General features: G+C 42.9%; 1 protein-coding gene across 1 annotated transcript; it reads left to right on the top strand.

Annotated features, from left to right (window-relative positions):
- Positions 1–811: 811 nt before the first annotated feature.
- Positions 812–3,679, top strand: HRH3 (histamine receptor H3). The gene is made up of 3 exons (XM_075517119.1): positions 812–1,052; positions 1,503–1,669; positions 2,590–3,679. The coding sequence occupies exons 1-3, from the start codon at positions 842–844 to the stop codon at positions 3,472–3,474; spliced, it is 1,263 nt and encodes a 420-aa protein (XP_075373234.1). The 5' UTR covers positions 812–841; the 3' UTR covers positions 3,475–3,679.
- The last annotated feature ends 13,876 nt before the right edge of the window (positions 3,680–17,555 follow it).

Raw genomic sequence — 17,555 nt, 5'->3', positions numbered from 1 at the left:
AGTTGCCTGCTCCCAGGCAGCTTTACCTCTTCCTCCTGCTGCCAGTGAGGGGCACAGTCAAGGGCATCACCCTCTTTCCTCCGCCTGCCCGGAGAGCACTCCTGGCCCATCTCTGATTAAAAGACAAGTTAAGCCTTGACCTCCACTCCTCTCCATTGAGGCAGGAACCATAAGCTCTCCTCATGGCCTTTATCGTGGGGGGATGCTTTGGGGAGATGCAGGGATGTTCCTGTGGGGAACGCGAGGATACTCTGGGAGGATTCAAGGATGCTCCCGGATTGAGGGGGAAGGGGGAATGTGGGGCTGCTCTGGGGTAATGCGGGGATGCTCCCGGGTCGAGAGGGGAAGGGATATGTGGGGCTGCTCTGGCGTAATGCGGGGATGCTCCCAAGTAGAGAGGGGAAGGGATATGTGGGGCTGCTCTGGGGTAATGCGGGGATGCTCCCGGGTCGAGAGGGGAAGGGGGAATGTGGGACTGCTCTGGGATAATGCGGGGATTCTCCCAGGTCGAGAGGGAAAGGGGGGATGTAGGGCTGCTTTGGGGTAATGCGGGGATGCTCCCGGGTCGAGAGGGGAAGGGGGAATGTGGGGCTGCTCTGGGGTAATGTGGGGATGCTCCCGGGTCGAGAGGGGAAGGGGGAATGTGGGGCTGCTCTGGGGTAATGTGGGGATGCTCGGGGGGATCCGGGGTTGCCCGGGGGGACGCAGGGATGCTGCGGGCTGGAGCGTCGGTCCCAGCGGCCGCAGGGCAGCGCGGGGCTGCGGCCCCCGCGGGCGGGGAGGCGGGGCGGGGAGGGGCGGCAGCCCCGCGGCTGCGGCGCGGCGCGGAGCGGCGCGGGCCATGGAGGGCGGCGGGGCGCTGAACGGCTCCGCCGCCGCCGGGCGCTTCGCCGCGGCCGGCACGGCGGCGCTGGGCGCGCTGATGGCCCTGCTGATCGCCGTCACCGTGGCCGGCAACGCGCTGGTGATGCTGGCCTTCGTGGCGGACTCCAGCCTGCGCACCCAGAACAACTTCTTCCTCCTCAACCTGGCCATCTCGGATTTCCTAGTAGGTAAAGTGCCGCCCCCCGCGCAGCTCCGCGCTCGCCGAGCCGCTGCCCGGCCCGGCCCGGCCCGGCAGCAACTTCGCGGCGGGGCGGGCAGCGGGCAGCGCGGAGCGGGCAGCGCGCCCTCGGCGGCGCGGGCAGGGGCGCCCGGGCCGCCTCCTCCCGGCGGCTCTGGAGTCCCCCCCACCGCCACCCCCGGGGTCCCCTCCGGCGGTGCCCCGCTCCTGCCCCCCGACACCCTTCCGCAGCCCCGGGGTCCCCGCCCGACACCCCCCCGGCTCCCCCCGCTTGCTCCCTGGGGCCGGGCGGGCGGGGGGAGCCGGGCGGCGGCCGCAGACGGGTGCGGGGCTCTTGCGAGGCGCGGGAAGGACCCGGCCCGGCGCCTGCGGCTCCCCCGGGGCGCGGCCACCGTGCCGGCTCCCGCACGGCAATGCCAACGGACCCCTCCGGTTGCAGGTGCCTTCTGCATTCCCTTGTACGTGCCCTATGTGCTGACGGGGAGATGGATCTTCGGGAGAAGCCTCTGCAAACTCTGGCTGGTAGTTGATTACCTGCTCTGCACCTCTTCGGTCTTCAACATCGTGCTGATTAGCTATGACAGATTCCTCTCGGTGACAAGAGCGGTGAGTCCTGTCATGGCAGCTGAGAGGGGAATAACTCTCCTCCTGCTTTATTCTCCGGATTCTCTGCAATAATTAAAAGCTCTTTGAATCCTCCAGAAATTATGAATCTTTCAGCCTGGTGATGGAAAGCAATAATTATCCACAAATACATAATTCAGCTGTGGTTTCAGATTAGTATTTCTGGCATAATTAAATCATTTAAGGTTCAGACCCGATTGTGCAGGTGTTCCCTTCCCAGATGACAGGACAGTAGTGTACAAGTGAGTCAGCGAGGTAAGCAGACCTATTACTAACTTGCAGGGGCTTATTATCCCCCGGACAAAGAAGCGGATTGCAGTTGGACTCCCAGCTTCTCCCTAGCTACCAAAGGCAGTAGATTGCAGTACCAACTTTGGCAGGGCACTGCCATGAGGTCTCTGGGTACGCGGTGAGATGAAAATGCTCAGTCTTTTGCAGGAGGTAATGAGCAACTCGCAGGCAGATCAGATCCATCCCTGCTTGCTTGTTCCCTGACTCCAAATACGCCATGACTTAGCTACGAGGGCTCAGAGAGAGGCAGAGCTAGGTGCCTGCCTCGCCCAGGAGTTGGACGCATGCCTCTCCCCAGGAGCTGTAGAGAGTAGCTGGGGACAACTCAGGCAAGTGGTGGGGTGCAGCAGGCTGCCGGGCTCCATCCAAGTCAGTACATTTCCACTGAGCAGAAGCCACATCTGGTTTTGGAGCTGCAAAATGAGGGTTCTGAGTTTTCCCTGCAGGAGTGCGATTTATCTAGCAATCGCTCCTGTTGCTTATGGCATATGAATGTTACACTGCTGGGATATTGCTTAGCAACTTTACCAGGAACGCTAACAGTTCGTTTGTGAAGACCCTCAACTTTTGGGGTGTGTGGCCATACTTAAAAAAAGGTTTCCCTGTTGCAGGTCGCCTACAGAGCCCAGCAAGGCAACACCAAGCGAGCAGTGCTGAAGATGGTGATGGTATGGGTATTTGCGTTCCTGCTTTACGGACCTGCCATTATCAGCTGGGAGTATATATCAGGCCAGAGTATCATACCCACTGGAGAATGCTACGCTGAATTTTTCTACAACTGGTATTTTCTCATGACAGCCTCTACACTGGAGTTTTTCACCCCTTTTATCAGTGTAATGTTTTTCAACCTGAGCATTTACCTGAACATACAGAAGCGTACCAAAATACGGCTGGATGTTTTCCACAAAGTGCACAACCAGTCCTCCACTGAAGAGATGGAAGTGAGCCCAGAAGCAAAGCTTTCTTTGAAATGCTGTAAGTGGGAGCAGAAGGAGCCAGCTGAAACCCTCGACCTCTCTAAGAGCAAAGCTCAAGCAGCAGCCTCCACTGCCAGCCTGGGTGCCAAAGACCTGCTGTCAACAAGCTCTAAGATCTCCGTAAAACCTAAGTGTTGCAACAAAAAGAGCTGTAAAAATTCAGCATCCTCTCTGTCCGTAGAGAAACGGATGAAGATAGTGTCCCAGAACATGACTCAACGCTTCAGGCTCTCTAGAGACAAGAAAGTGGCCAAATCACTGGCAATCATCGTGGGCATTTTTGGGATTTGCTGGGCACCATACACTCTCCTGATGATCATCCGCGCTGGCTGCCATGGCCACTGCATCCCTGATTACTGGTACGAGACTTCCTTTTGGCTGCTGTGGATCAACTCGGCTGTCAACCCTGTCCTGTACCCTCTCTGCCACTACAGCTTCAGAAGAGCTTTTATTAAACTCCTCTGTCCCAAGAAGCTAAAGATTCAACCTCACGATCCCCTTCAGAACTGCTGGAAGTGAAGTGTGCGGATGAGAAGAGCCTTGTTTTAATACACCTGTGTTATGGAATAGTACTGTAGCTTCCTTCCTTGGAAGAACCTGGGAACCATGGTCTGGGGCATGTGATGAAGGCAGCAGTGAGGCCACTATTCATTTATTCTAGTCCATCAGCAACAAAAACACACAGAATGGAAGGGTAAGGGGTTTTTGACATTAACCACAGGCAGCGAAATCTGTGTCCTCCACTTGCAGGTGCCAACAGAAGAGCTCTGCTGCCACCTAGTCAGCCAGAGTGGCATCAGCATTTTATTAAAATAAAAATAAAAGCTAACAAATATAAATATCTAACCTAAAACCACTGGACTAAACTACAGTTTACCTGCTTGAAGACCTGATTTGTCCCACGAATGGGAGAATTTTTTCCCTACGCTTAAGATATCACACATATGTGACAATACAGAAAGAAAAGAACGAACCTCAGAAGGAAAACGCCTCATTTATCGTTACTGCTACAGCAGCTACAGCCACAATGTAGATTCTCACTGCATGTGGTGCAATAGATGTCCCTTTCCCTCCCCAAGACGGGACAGATCTCTGCCCTAAGGAGTCTACAGCCAGACTCAGAGGCCGCGAGCATCCTGAAGCACCCTGTTGGCATTCCCTGATCCTTACGTCAAAAGTGATCTGGTTTCCATTGCGTCCAGCCGCACACTGCCCAGCGCTCCCATGGCACATGGGAGCCCTTGTCCCCTGCCCGGAGCTGTGCAGCAGGAGCGAGCCCGGTCCCTGGGCCTGCAGGACGTGGGAGCCCTGGCAGACCCGAAGAAGAGGGCTGCTGTGCCTGTGTGAAAGGTGCCAGCAGGGTATCAGCTTCTCCACAGTCTCCTTCATGATGACCCAAAGACATTTTTAAATCTCTTCTGCAGGATCTTAAAAATACTCTTTTGGCAACGTGCTAGTGAATGACAAGCACTGGGAAAAGTGAAGCTTGTGTTCCATTTTTTAAGTTAGTTTCAGACCTCTTAATTTTAGCAAGTTCTAGAACTCTTGCATGCTTCCTTTTAAAATACATAATTTAAATGGAGACCCGGGTCGAGCTCATCCAGGCAACATAAGCATCGACTTATTTATTAAGCAGTCAAGTAATTCCACAGATAGAGCACCAGATTCAAGAGACCAGGGCTCTATCCTCAATCTTAACGTGAGATCTTGGGCATTTAATCTCTGCTTCCCATCTCATGCTTCATCATATTTGCCCATTTAGTCTGTAACCTCTTTGGGAACAGAGGTAGTGTTACCATAAAGCGAAACACTTCAACTCCCCATCTCTGTTGGCACTGCTCAGTGATATGGTAATACAAATACGTAATTAGTTGCCATGGCAAACGCTCATATTTAACAGTATTGTACAGGGAAGCTCAAGATCATAAGTCTGAAAACTACATTTACAAATAGAGATCCAAATGCTGTAAAGTCGTACCCAAAAGCTTATGATGTTGTGATTGCCAATTACACTTAGCTGTTGTAAGCAAACTGCTTTTTGGCTGCTGCTAGAAATAAAAGAAAATGCTATCCAACTTTATTGCAGTGACATTTGTTGAGTAGATCAGTATTGTTATCTGAAGTCAGGTTTTAAATGATGTCTTGTTTCTTGTATATGGTATTTCAGTCTTGTGACATGTTCAGTCAGACCATTATATACAGGTTAAAATATATCCTTTCAAGTATGTGTACGAAGAATTGACAGTCTGTACTGTTGAGCCTGCTTGTACCTTTCCTTGTGCCTGCGACCTTCTGAAAACCCCAATAAAGTATTTTTATATGAAGTTTGCCAAATACTATATGGTAAACAGGGTGTTGCTGGAAATGATAAAATCCAACTGAAAGTAAAACATCTATGGATTTGTCTGAGGAGACAATTAAAGCATACACATTTTGCAAAAAAATTGCTCCCAAAACAGCTGAGTTTCTTTTACCTCTGATGAGCAGGTTCCTGACAGCACACTAAGGGTGTGGTGAGAGCACATCAATTAACTCTTTCTAACTCTGGTTCTTTTCCAGAGCATGAAAAGGTTACCTTAACATTAACTCTTCCTGTGACTTATGAAATCCACTGGCCTGCCTAAAAATGACGAAGTCATCATGTGAACGAGGTACCACTTTTCAGCTGTGGTTCTCTTCATTTGTTCATAAAGAGAGGTGGGACTACTAGATCATTCAGTCTGATAAAAAGAAAAGCTACCGACTACATTACACCTTAAGGAAAGGGTGGAGAAATTGTCGTGTCTGTCTTTTTTTTTTTTTTTTGGTAACCTGGTATTAAATAGTGGTTACCTACTTCACATTCTCATCCTCCAGAAAAAGGATTTTGTTTTCTCCTTTTAAAGATTATCCTGCATGATCATCACTGGATCAGTGGAAGGCCTTTGAAATACAGTAGAGGCCAAGCAACTGTTAAAATGATACTAAATTGGTTGCAAAAGAGAAATAGGCCCCATTTCATGTGATCTTCCATCACGCAAAGAGCCAGCTTTCTCCAGGAAGATTTTATCAGCTTCTGAAGTCATGCCCACAACACTTGCTCCTGTACCGCTTTTGCCAGCACACGACACAAAGGGCTACTCCTTGTCCCTGTACAACGCATCCCTCTGATCCCGACTTCTCTGCTCACCGGGCCTCATGCTTGCAAATGAATGTTGATTGCATGCCGTCTACTGCCACCAAAACCAGTACGATGCTACAGGCAGCTACTGAAAAGTCAAAACAGATACCAGTTATTTAACAAAACTGAATGAGATTACAGCATAATGCACCTTGCTGGCTTCCTTCCCTTCTCCCATTGGGGGCGTGGGGGGTGGGGGTGTCACAGAAATACCCCCAAACATAACTGAAAGCCCAGGAATCTTATTAGCACAGACACTTCTTCTACCATTTTAAGAGACAGGAAACTTAAAAGTTCATCTAAACAAACTCCCACAGCTTTCTCTGACAAACAGCTGAATCTCTGACAAACTAGACCTGAGGATACCTTCCATACTGCGGTTTTGTTACTTCTGACAAACAAGTGAATGAACAAAGAATTTATCAGTCTTTCCTACATGAGGCATTTGCCTGAGTAGGGACTGGTAACTGGGCTTTCTGGTAGAATAAAATAGGAAGGTGACAGAGGAGGTTGGTTCTCTTTCTCTTATTTCCTCCACATTCCAATACATCAAGAACGTTAAAACATTATTATGCAAGAAGACCAGAGCTAAGCAACTGGGAGCATATACTGAGTTATTTTAGCAGGCTTTTTTTCCCCTTTTCTATAAATTTCTCCTTCTTAGAGCTTGAATTCAGTGAATAAATTTAAAACAAACAAACAAACAAACAAATCCCACAAAAACAAAACACTTTAACACTCCTAGCTCCAGAACTGGTTTTCCTGCACATGATGAGCTGAGCAAGCAGCCATTTAAAAAGGGAATTGCAACTGTTTAAATTCTGAACATGACTTTTTTCCAGATAGTCTGAGCCTCCAATCTCAAACTCTTAGTTTATGATTAAGTATTTATGTACTGAAGGCAAACAGCAGGTTTTCACCCATATCCACTAGTAGTAACTGTTCAAAAGTGATGAGGCCAGCTTTAAATTTCAAGGTGCCTTTGCAAGCACATGGGCTAGGAATTCCTTTCTTTCACATGTTCACACAGTCAAAGAGCTAAAGCTGTAAACAAAATACCCAGTTTTAACAGACTCATAAAATTCCTAATACTCGCCAGGGAGCTGGTGGAGATTGGTTTTGCTTTCAGTGATCCATAAGACCGTGGTACACCTGCACTGAAGTGCAGATGCATCTGTACAAGCACCATGCTTTCTTGGAGTCCCACTAGTGACATCAATATATTTCTGTATAATTTAAAATCCTCATGGTACTTTTCTCTGAGCTTGCAGAATGCGCTTTTGGTCTTAAAGTCCTTTCCCCAAAGAGTAAAGAGATGGATGCATTTCACTGTGAGCCTTTTGCACAGTATTTTTATGGTCTCTGACCTCCATATGGGCAGAATTACCTAAACTTAGCTGAAAGTAATTTTATTCATTGGTGGATTTTGCAGGAAAGATACTTACATTCCTTCCTGAAAGAAGAGCTCTTGCCTTGCCAAATAAAAAAGAATAACTACTTATGCCTGGACGTGAGGTCACACCTGCGTCTGGTTTTCATATGAGGAATGTTATAAGCTGGTTTGACGTTTCAGAGTAACTGATGACTAATTCAAATATGCTTAAAAGAGTATTTGAATTCTACTGATTTTCAGTGTTCAGAATATAAATGTCTGTATGCATTTGGACAAGGCAGGGACTAGGGAGCTTCTAGGCATAATCAAGTATGAACTGTGAAAACACATTACCATTAGACAAGGTAGCGCTTCTTGCCACCTAGCTTAGTAAAATGTCTATATATTTTTTTGCTACCGTACCTGCTAACAAAAATGCCCCATTCCTGTTGTCTAGACATAAACCGAGCAGGCAGGACCTGTTTTCAAAAACCATGAAAGACGACTTGCTGTAATTATGAATATGCATCAAATATTTGTGGAAGCATATAGGCTTCCACACAGAAAAGAAACCCAGCTATTTCCAGAGAGAAGTACCCAATTCATGCATGGAACATTAGTAAACAACGTTCATGCAGCTGTAAATCATACCCAGGAGCTTTTATAGAAATGGGCTAAGTGACTTCCCGTAAGACCTGTGCAGAGGTAATGCCAGTTCCCTTCTTTTAATACAAACCTACAGTCCATTAACTTGAGGATGTAAAGGCCACCATAACGAGGTCTGTGGTCCTTTCACAAAGCAGTGTCTGCATATCAATAAACTATCAAAGAACATTTTTCAGCACAGCTACTTTCTTTTTGACTCGGTAATGTTTCCTCCCTAATCACCAATAATGAGACATCTCTTTACACAGATAGAGGAACTTTGCTCCCACCACCTCTCTTCAGTGCCCTTCCTCAATTACCCTTCCTTATTTGTTCTCTCCAACCTGTAGTTATATAAATTGCTCCATTGTTCCAGAGGCATCGCTGAAGCTTCATTAGCTCAAGTAGGAGGCTGGAGAAGAAGGGAGAATGCAAGAAGGAGCTTTTGTTGAAAAACACCTGTCTGGGATAATTAATGAGATTTGCCGAGAGGGATGGGCTTTGAAATCGGGAAGATGTGATTATATTTTGATTTGAAAGAATGCTAATGGTTTTCCTTCCATGTTTGTAAGTGTTCATTTTCATAGCAGAACTAGGATGGAAAGACCATAGGTTAGTATCCTTGCTAGAAAGAAGTTTAACACCACGATTTCTGTGAGGGAGGATTAATTATTCATAACCCCAGCTCCCATGCAGTGACACCAGCACAACTTTGCAGTATAGACCTGGTCTTGAAAGAGACCCTCTCCACTCTACAGAACTCATTCTGCAAATAGATGGGACGCAATAAGGAGTACTATTATCTTTACTTCTGATGTGGGAATTCCAGACAAGAAAAACACTTTGCTAGCTGCCCTCGATGAGTGCCACAAAAGGGAAAAGCGCTCTCAATTTCCAACACCGCAAAGCTAGCCTTTCGTGCAAGATTTCACAGATATCCTTGTGGATAGTAAGGAACTCACAGCACTTCTGTGTTCCCTTAACCTTGACTTAAATCGCCTCCTTTCCTCCTTGCCATTGCACAACATACTTTTCTGCCAATATAGTTGTATTTGCAGCATTAAGGAATTACGGGGTTTAGAAAAGCAGCTAGCAATTCTGCAGGGTGAAAGGTATTATCTATAACCTGGTACCATCGTTGTATTGAGATATAAAACTATCATTGACATTCACTTCAACAAACCCAACTGCTACCTGGGAGAGGAAGACTTGTACATACCTCAAACGCAAGAAAACTCAGGTCTGTCCTTAAACCTCTTGTGAGCTCAGGAATGCTGATGACTCATTAAATCAGCACCATTTTTATTGCTATACTCCAGGATGCATGAGCATTACTTATTACTAGGTATTTACAAGCCCCACATTTTTACTCCATAATTTACAAGCTGCTTGCACAGCCTGGGTACAAAAGGGAACTAATATTTAACGCAATTACCAAACATTATAGGTAGAGCTATGCATGTGCATTTGTGGGGGAAGAACAAGACTATTATTTTTCCATTTGTAAAATTTTAGAACCTGAAACGATTTTTTAAATGACTCAGATGCATCAAGCAGGACTTTTTGTTGTGTTGTAAAGGCTTTTCTTATCCATCAAATACCTGTCAGTAATTCCTAGGATCCCCTGCCATAACATACAATGATTATATATTAGAGATGGCAAGGAAAGGGTATGAAAGTAGGTAGTTGTGGTGCGTGTGTGTACAAACATCACAAGTATCCCTCCTGTGCATGTAAATGCACAATTCATGACAAAAATAGAGTTTTTGTAGGCAGACTGTGCCCACAACTTCGGCATCTGTTCTTTTAAGCACGAAAGTGCATCTGTGATGCGACACTGATTTTTCAATGATTTTTAACACAATATCCTAGGATTTAGCAGTACAATTAACACTGAAGGAAAACTGATTGCAAAGTAGTTAATAATCTCATTCAAAACGTCTCTGAGCATTGACAAACAACAAGCTCTCTGCTAGAAAGGCAATGACAGTTCTGGCAAATTTTTTAGCTGTTAAGTAACAGCTCACACACAGCTTTAGTCATTAGATGCTGTTTATTGAACAACAAACAATAATGGGAGTTGCATATATAATTCCTTGAACATGAGGTTGCACATACACCCTGCAGTGTTCATGAATTGGTGACGGATTGACAAAGCAGAGCAATTACCCTCCATTATGAAAATAATTTACACTCTAAGAAGCACAAATTTAATAGACCATTACAGCTAAAGCACTGTTTAATATCTCTGATACAGCTTGTATTCAAAATATACAGGGATAAAATAATATGTATACTTGTGTGAAGCCCCATGTTAAGCGCTCAGAGAACTAGGAATTAAGCTGTTATTCAAGAGCTTTCGTGAAAGTAACAAGTAAGAAGATCCTTTGTTGTTCCCGTTAATATCTGAATCAAAATGAAGGTTGCAAAGTACTTTACAGAATTATATAGACAGAAGAATGCTGACATATAGCTAATTCTAGAGTAAGGGAAGGACTGCAGTCAAACATGCATGGATGATTGTCATTGCAAGTATACAGCAACAAGGTAAATTAAAACCTCAGCAAAGGACCAAAGTGCCCAACATATCCTTTCTGAAGTTCTCATTGGGAAGAACTCATGCAGACTGAAGTATGCAGAACAGTTCATCTGTTTCAGAAAGAGCTGAAATCCCTTAGAAATTCCCCCTCAGAAATCCCACATGCTCCTCACCTCTGCTTCAAAGTGACCATATCAAAAATGGTTTCTGAGAACATGGGTTTATAGTAATTTCCTTTGAAAAAACTAATCAGTACAAGTTGAGAGGTTGCTCCAGCTAAAGTACTGAACAGAAGACTATCAGGGAAATCAACTATTTAAGGTCATTATGATCAACTCATCTTAATAACCATGTTTTCACCTCAGCAATCAACTCACCGAGTACCATTTGCTATGCATCACTTCAGGAGAGTGCTTTCAAGCACAATTTATAAATAGGGAAAAATTCTAATCAATATTAATCACTCACAACTGTGGCATGACAAGTTATCAAATCAGCAGGTAATGGAACAGAAGAACTGCTTCCTCCACACCAAAGCAACACAAAACATGAACTTTAGTTAGCCTAAATGCCACTTGTACAACAATCTCTGAAGAGGTATTTGTGTGCTGACAGGATCTACCAAACTGCCTTAGAAAAACACATATATTAGCCATTGAAGACAAGAACAAGCATAAAATATGTTCTGAGAAAATCTGAGCAAGTTCCTTCTTTATTCAATTACATTTGTGAGCCTCTGCAATTATTTTCTCCATTAATATATAAGCACTTAGGCTTTACTAGCATGAAAGTGGAAATACAGCTATTTTTTAGCTTGAATATTCACTAAAAGCAAATTTCCAAATGTGCGCTCATCAAGCGACCTGGTTAAATGTATTACTGGTTTTGTTCCAGACTAAATACATTAGGAAATTAACTTCTGTAGCACTAACTTAATTTAGTCTTAATATATAATTCTAGAACTGTTCTGTGTTGATCAGTTTCATAAGCCACTTCAATACATTTAATAAGCATTAAAAAAAAATCACTATATTTAGAACATTTAATTAGTGATAATTTACATGAATCAGCAGCACCAGTTAATAAACTGTACATGTTTCACATGGCAATTTTTGTTATTCATCCACAAATCAAGTTTTATTTACTGTGAAAAAAATCCTGAATGCCTTCAAAAAAAAATAGGAGATATCTTGAGTCAGCTCACAGAAAGCTCCTAAACGCTACAACAGACTGCAATACCATGAAGAGGGTAAAATGGACGCTGGAGGATTTTGTGGAGGGCAGATACGAAGCAGCATGCTGAACTGGGCATCTCTTCAGTGAGTCATGTATTTCTGTGCTTCTCTGCACACAGTTAGGTGAAGTACTTCGAAGCTACAGATGCAAATATGACATATACGGTTAGCTATAAGTTACGCTTGTACAAGGCACCTAGAATAAAACCCGTAGTGTTACAGGACTAGCACTGCACTCAATTATTTCCACATTCCAGGTCCTCTGCCTTGCCACAGATTTCCTATGTGACTGTGCAAGTCACTGGGGTCCAAATCCAGACAGATATTTAAATTTAAAATTTCTAAAATTCAGTGGCATGTAGGCTTTTCCCAGCCTGGCTAGATTTGGACCTCAGCCTCCTGTGATTCAGTTTCTATCAGTGAAAGCAGGTTAATAAATCACTCTCAAACATAAGGTATTGTAATATTAAAAAAAAAAAGATATGATGTAAACCACATGAAATTTTCATCCCTCAAAGCCATTTTCCTAATGATGATAAATTAGTTAATGAAGCTAGAAAATTTCAGTTGAGATAGAAACAGAGACGAGTTAGCTTACCAAAATAAAATACATTTTTTACATCTATAGTTACAGAAGCCGTAACGACCTTGCCCAGCTAGCATGGGACTTAACCCATAGTACAGATGGGCAAGCTTCAAAACCACATCTTCTGGCACTGAAGTTCTTGAATGTTACCAGTTTCTGTTTATCTAGACAGAGCTCACTGGCCCAATAATTGTTGATTTGAACTACTGTTCTAAACTTCCATTACATGTCTGGAGTGGGGGTGGGTAAATGAAGAAAATAAACATTTCTAAAATAATGCAGTAAAAATGTTGATTTAATACGGTGACCTTTTACCAGGTTATTTTTTAAATGTGATAAATGTGTGTCCTGTCTGGACAAAGCAAACTAGCTGCCCAAACTCATCTTCCTGATTTGTAACAGAGGAAAACAGCAGGAAATGAATAGCCACAAAACAGTACGATTTCATGAATAAGATAATCAAAATATGGATACTTCATCTGTAATATCACAGATGTCTTCTTGACAACCAGTGCTTTAGCAATTACATGGCCTCATGCATATATTTTTCTTCATAAGCATTTTCCACTTTTAGTGGAAGATTAATTTATCTAGATTTAGACAGTGAATAGCTAACTTCTATCAGTGGTTGATTACTGTGTGTACAAAGGAAGCACTGGGTGGGGATTCACATGTCTTTGGAAAACAGTGATGTTCCAATCTCAATGGTCATTAAGCACGGAAGAACCAAATGTCAAGGTTCAAATGAGAAATCTTTAAAGCTATGACCAAGCTTTTCCATATGCTAAAACTGATCCCAAACCATAGATGTTTTCTAAAATATTGACTCTTACCTACAGATTAATTGACTATCGATTTCTCCAGTTACAAAGGCAAAAAGGCACCCACTGAGGATTTGAATAACAAAAGATAATTTGTTCTGCAGTTAGTTTTTAGTCCTGCTTTTCAATCAGTGCTAATAAGTCTGGATCTAAGTGCATTTCTAAAGCATGCATTTTAAAAGGTGATTTAGTCTGTGTAAAACATTTGCAGCATATGTGAATAAGCACAAGGCTCTTCATCTTTTGTGCCTTATTTTACCCAATAACCATGACATAAAATAACAGCATTTGCGTACACTGCAATGCTACATTCAGGTTTAAAAAAAAAAACAAACAAAAAAACCATACAACAAAACCACAACCTGGGCCTGGGTCACCACTGCATTATGCCAGAGTGACTCCAATTAAAATTAATGGAATATTACCAGAATAAAATGGATTGTAACAAAGTAACCAGCCATACCCATTACCTCTTACTGAAATTGAGCATGCAGACATGAGTTAGTTATTAAACCATAATTATATGGTTTAGTAGTACAGCTAGTTTTTTGTCTTCACTCATCATTCAGGACATACATAACACACAAATACTTCCACCCTGGTGACATAACAGCAAAGAATAGAGCTTAACCAAGGAATGCACACTTCAAGGAGTCAAAGCAGTATTTCATATAAACAAGGGCAGAGAAAAATACAAACCTTGTGGATAAGAAATCAGATGCTGTTAAGGCCTCCTTGGAGAATTCGATTTCATTCAGGAAAGAGGAGATGAAAAATTACTCTTGGTGGGAAAATGAAGGACAAACACAATCTCAATATTAAAACAAGGCTGATAAAAATCTCGCTGCCTTTGTCCTACCAGCTATGTTTTGTGTCTCTGAAAAATGGGCACACACCACATACTAAATTTCAGAACCACATAGAGAAAAACCAAGAGTGCAGCCTGAAGGTAGCTTTGTTCTATTATCAAGAGTTGCAGAATCATCCCTTATCATTATTGGAGCACACATCTATAGCCTCCCCTCCAAATATTAATAACTTCAGTCTTTCCAGACCTCTGTAGTGCAGGCACAACTAATCCCAATTTCACAAGATGGGGAAACTTGTTAAAGGGGAATTATGGGCTACGGTGTCCCCAAAAATAAGAGCTCCCAAAGTAAAGGTAATCTTGCTACTAGTAAAAATCCATTTTTACACAACAATGATATTCATAGAAAGATTAAGCCAAAGCATATATTCATTGTCTTTTAATTTCCATTGCAGAGTTAACAGTTCAAACAACACATTAGCATTCCAGCAGCCTGCCTGCTCCCTATTTACGTTCCACCTGCCATGCAATTAACAACTCATCAAGTTGCACACCTGCAACACACCTAACCTCTGGTCCCAGCATTAACCTTACATTGCAGGTGTCAGCCAATGAGCCCAGTGAGCAATATCCTGTAGAAGACAAGAGAGCAAAGTTAGATTGGTGTTCTGTATCCAGTAGCTTGTACAAACACGTGCAAACTATGGCAAGGTCCCATTCTATCAGCACTAGCACCTCTGGTTCATAGCCATTCCTGTAAGTCTGTAATTTGAATCAATCTTTAAAAACAACAGGTTACGAGTTTTTAAACACATTCAAGTCAGAGTACCTATTCACTTACCACAAATTTACTTAAAAATAAAAACCACTATGAAGAGGCATACAATAGCGAAAAAAATTCTCCTTGCAATGGAAAAAGAAACCAAGTGAGATCTGATACTTCAGGCAGCCTTCACTTTTCATTGCGTTTGAGCAACTGGTGACCTACCACTACTTCAGTATCACAACTCTTAAGCATACCTATTAGCAGAATGACTACAGGCAGACATTACACAGCATCTGGTGTCACGTCCTACATCTCCTGCCCCGAGCTGCTGTCTGCACGGCCTCCCCAGCACTGGAAGCAGGGTGGAGGCGGCAGGCCTTGCTCTCCTCCCAGCACGGTGCTGCAGCAGAGCAGAACCGCTCAGCACAAGTTCAGCAAGGGTCTCATTTTTATTGCTGTCAGTTCAATTCATGGCAAACACATTCTGATTCACCTTTAAAAATATTACGTAATACCAAAAAAAAGTGCTTAACAAAACTGTATACATAAAGCAGATTGCAAAATATACCATGCTTAAACACACTGATGCAATGTTTTATTTAATGTACTGCAATGAGTCCTCAATATCCATATGTTTAAAAAGTGTGGTCCTTTTTAATGCTTGTTTTTGCATTAGCATTTCATTTTCTTTTTGTGTTCAATTGATACCACCTACACTTTCCAAGAACCTACAAAGGGGGAGAGGATTGCAAATAAATATAAAAAACCACAAGTACCACTAAAATACTCTTGTAATCATGTACTAAAAAGATGTATTCAAAAGATGAGTATTAGAACTGTAAAGTGCTAAACAAAATTATGGCTCAAGCTTCTCTAGGAAATATAAAATAGACTGGACTTCAATTCACATTAAAATAAGGCTTGTCAGAATGAGAAATAAAACCTCCCATCTTTTTCCTCTTGTCAACTTGAAAATCAAGGGTTTCAGCAGAGGAAAGCAAAAGCTAGTTAACGAAAGTCATACAGAAGAAAGCCACCAAAACACCTCCAAAACCTAAAACAAAACAAGCCTGCCCACCCCAACCCCAGCCAAAAAAACAGTGGGAAGAAATCCTATAGCAAATCATTCTTCTCCGCAACAATTCATCATTCTCTCTCTTAACCCAATTATTTTTTTCTTCTCTGTTCCTAGATGTAAAACAAGTTTCCTTTGCAAATACCTTATTTTTAGCAGAACCAGAGGTTACTCCTCAGTTCTGTACCTCATCATTAGAATGGGATGCAAGAGAGATTACCGAAGGAGCACTACAGAGAAACGTGACACAAGCAATTAACTCAGTATTGTGCCGAGCAGCACACAGCCACTCCTTTTGTTTGGCATTAACACAGGGACCTCTAGCACGAGGTTACTTCATTTGGTATAGATGTATATTGACTACGGTCAGTTCAAGCTCCTACAAGCAGTTGTTCCAACACTAAACCTGGAGCTATTTGGCACTTTCCATTGACAGATGAAGGAGTATGCGCTCCTGTAAAGCCTCTCTGAACACGGTAAGCACGTGGTTCAGAACTTGGTACTGTCATCTCAGAACAGGTGGCTGAAACGTTAAGAACAAAGAAACCAATTATATGATCAATAGGACATTCTGTTAACCTGTCTAGCAACCTGCTGTGCTTTTTGCACATCAGTACACAAAATACTCTCCACTCTAAGAAATGAGGTAGCAGAGCACTAGGAAGTAAGGGTGAAAGCTCCTGTGAGTACAGAGGCTTTTAAAACAGCCTCTGTCATTCTCAAAGACTGCCAAATACTACAATACACTCAGAGAGAGCACTAAGTATTTGTAGGTATCAAACATTCTGCAAAGAAGCTGCGCCAGCTTTTGTGTTCAGGCAATCTTCTCCTGGTTTTATTAAATGTGGCTGAAAAACATGTAGTAATAGAAGGAAAAACAACAGTGAAGCCTAAAAATGCTGCACAAAACCAAACAGAAGGACAGAACTGAATATTAACTTCTACCTAAGTCAGTTCGGTAAATCCCAGGAATGAAGCAAGTATGAAACAAACCATGAGAGCCACTTTGTGATTTAGCATTTGTTTTCATTTTTTGCCAATCATATTTATACCAGTATCACTGCTTATGATGCACAGATTACTTCCCACACCTGATCACAGACAGAAATACTCAGAATGTGAATTTAGGAGAGGTAATTACCTGTTTTGCCCATATTTTTATTTAGTAATTCAGGCATTTGAGTCGACATTGCACTTTTTCAGAATAAAAACCTGCTGCTCTTAAGAATAAGAAGGGGTACACGCTTTCCTTCTTACACAGGCAAAGCTAGTTCTAATTCATAATCATGATCACAGAGCTGACCCCAACACTGATGCAGCAGGAGGGTGTGAGTTGAGCTTTAATTCAGAGATTAAACAAGACAAACAACTGCCCCTTTCCAGTCACAGGCAGTCCAGGAAAAACATCCATCGTTCATGGAATCTGAGACAGCCAGCCTTTTAAGGATGCACCATTCAGAAGCATTAGAATATTAGAGATTAAATCAAACAAAATGTGCAAAGTGATAGAAGCAGAGAGAATTATCACCTTCTCTGTAGTGTACAGAAATAAGTTAAAGGAACACTACAGCTACAGGTTATTTAAAAAAAAAC

Source organism: Mycteria americana, chromosome 14, assembly GCF_035582795.1.
Source record: "Mycteria americana isolate JAX WOST 10 ecotype Jacksonville Zoo and Gardens chromosome 14, USCA_MyAme_1.0, whole genome shotgun sequence".
Lineage (NCBI taxonomy): Eukaryota > Metazoa > Chordata > Aves > Ciconiiformes > Ciconiidae > Mycteria > Mycteria americana.
This window is presented reverse-complemented; position numbering and strand designations above follow the sequence as displayed.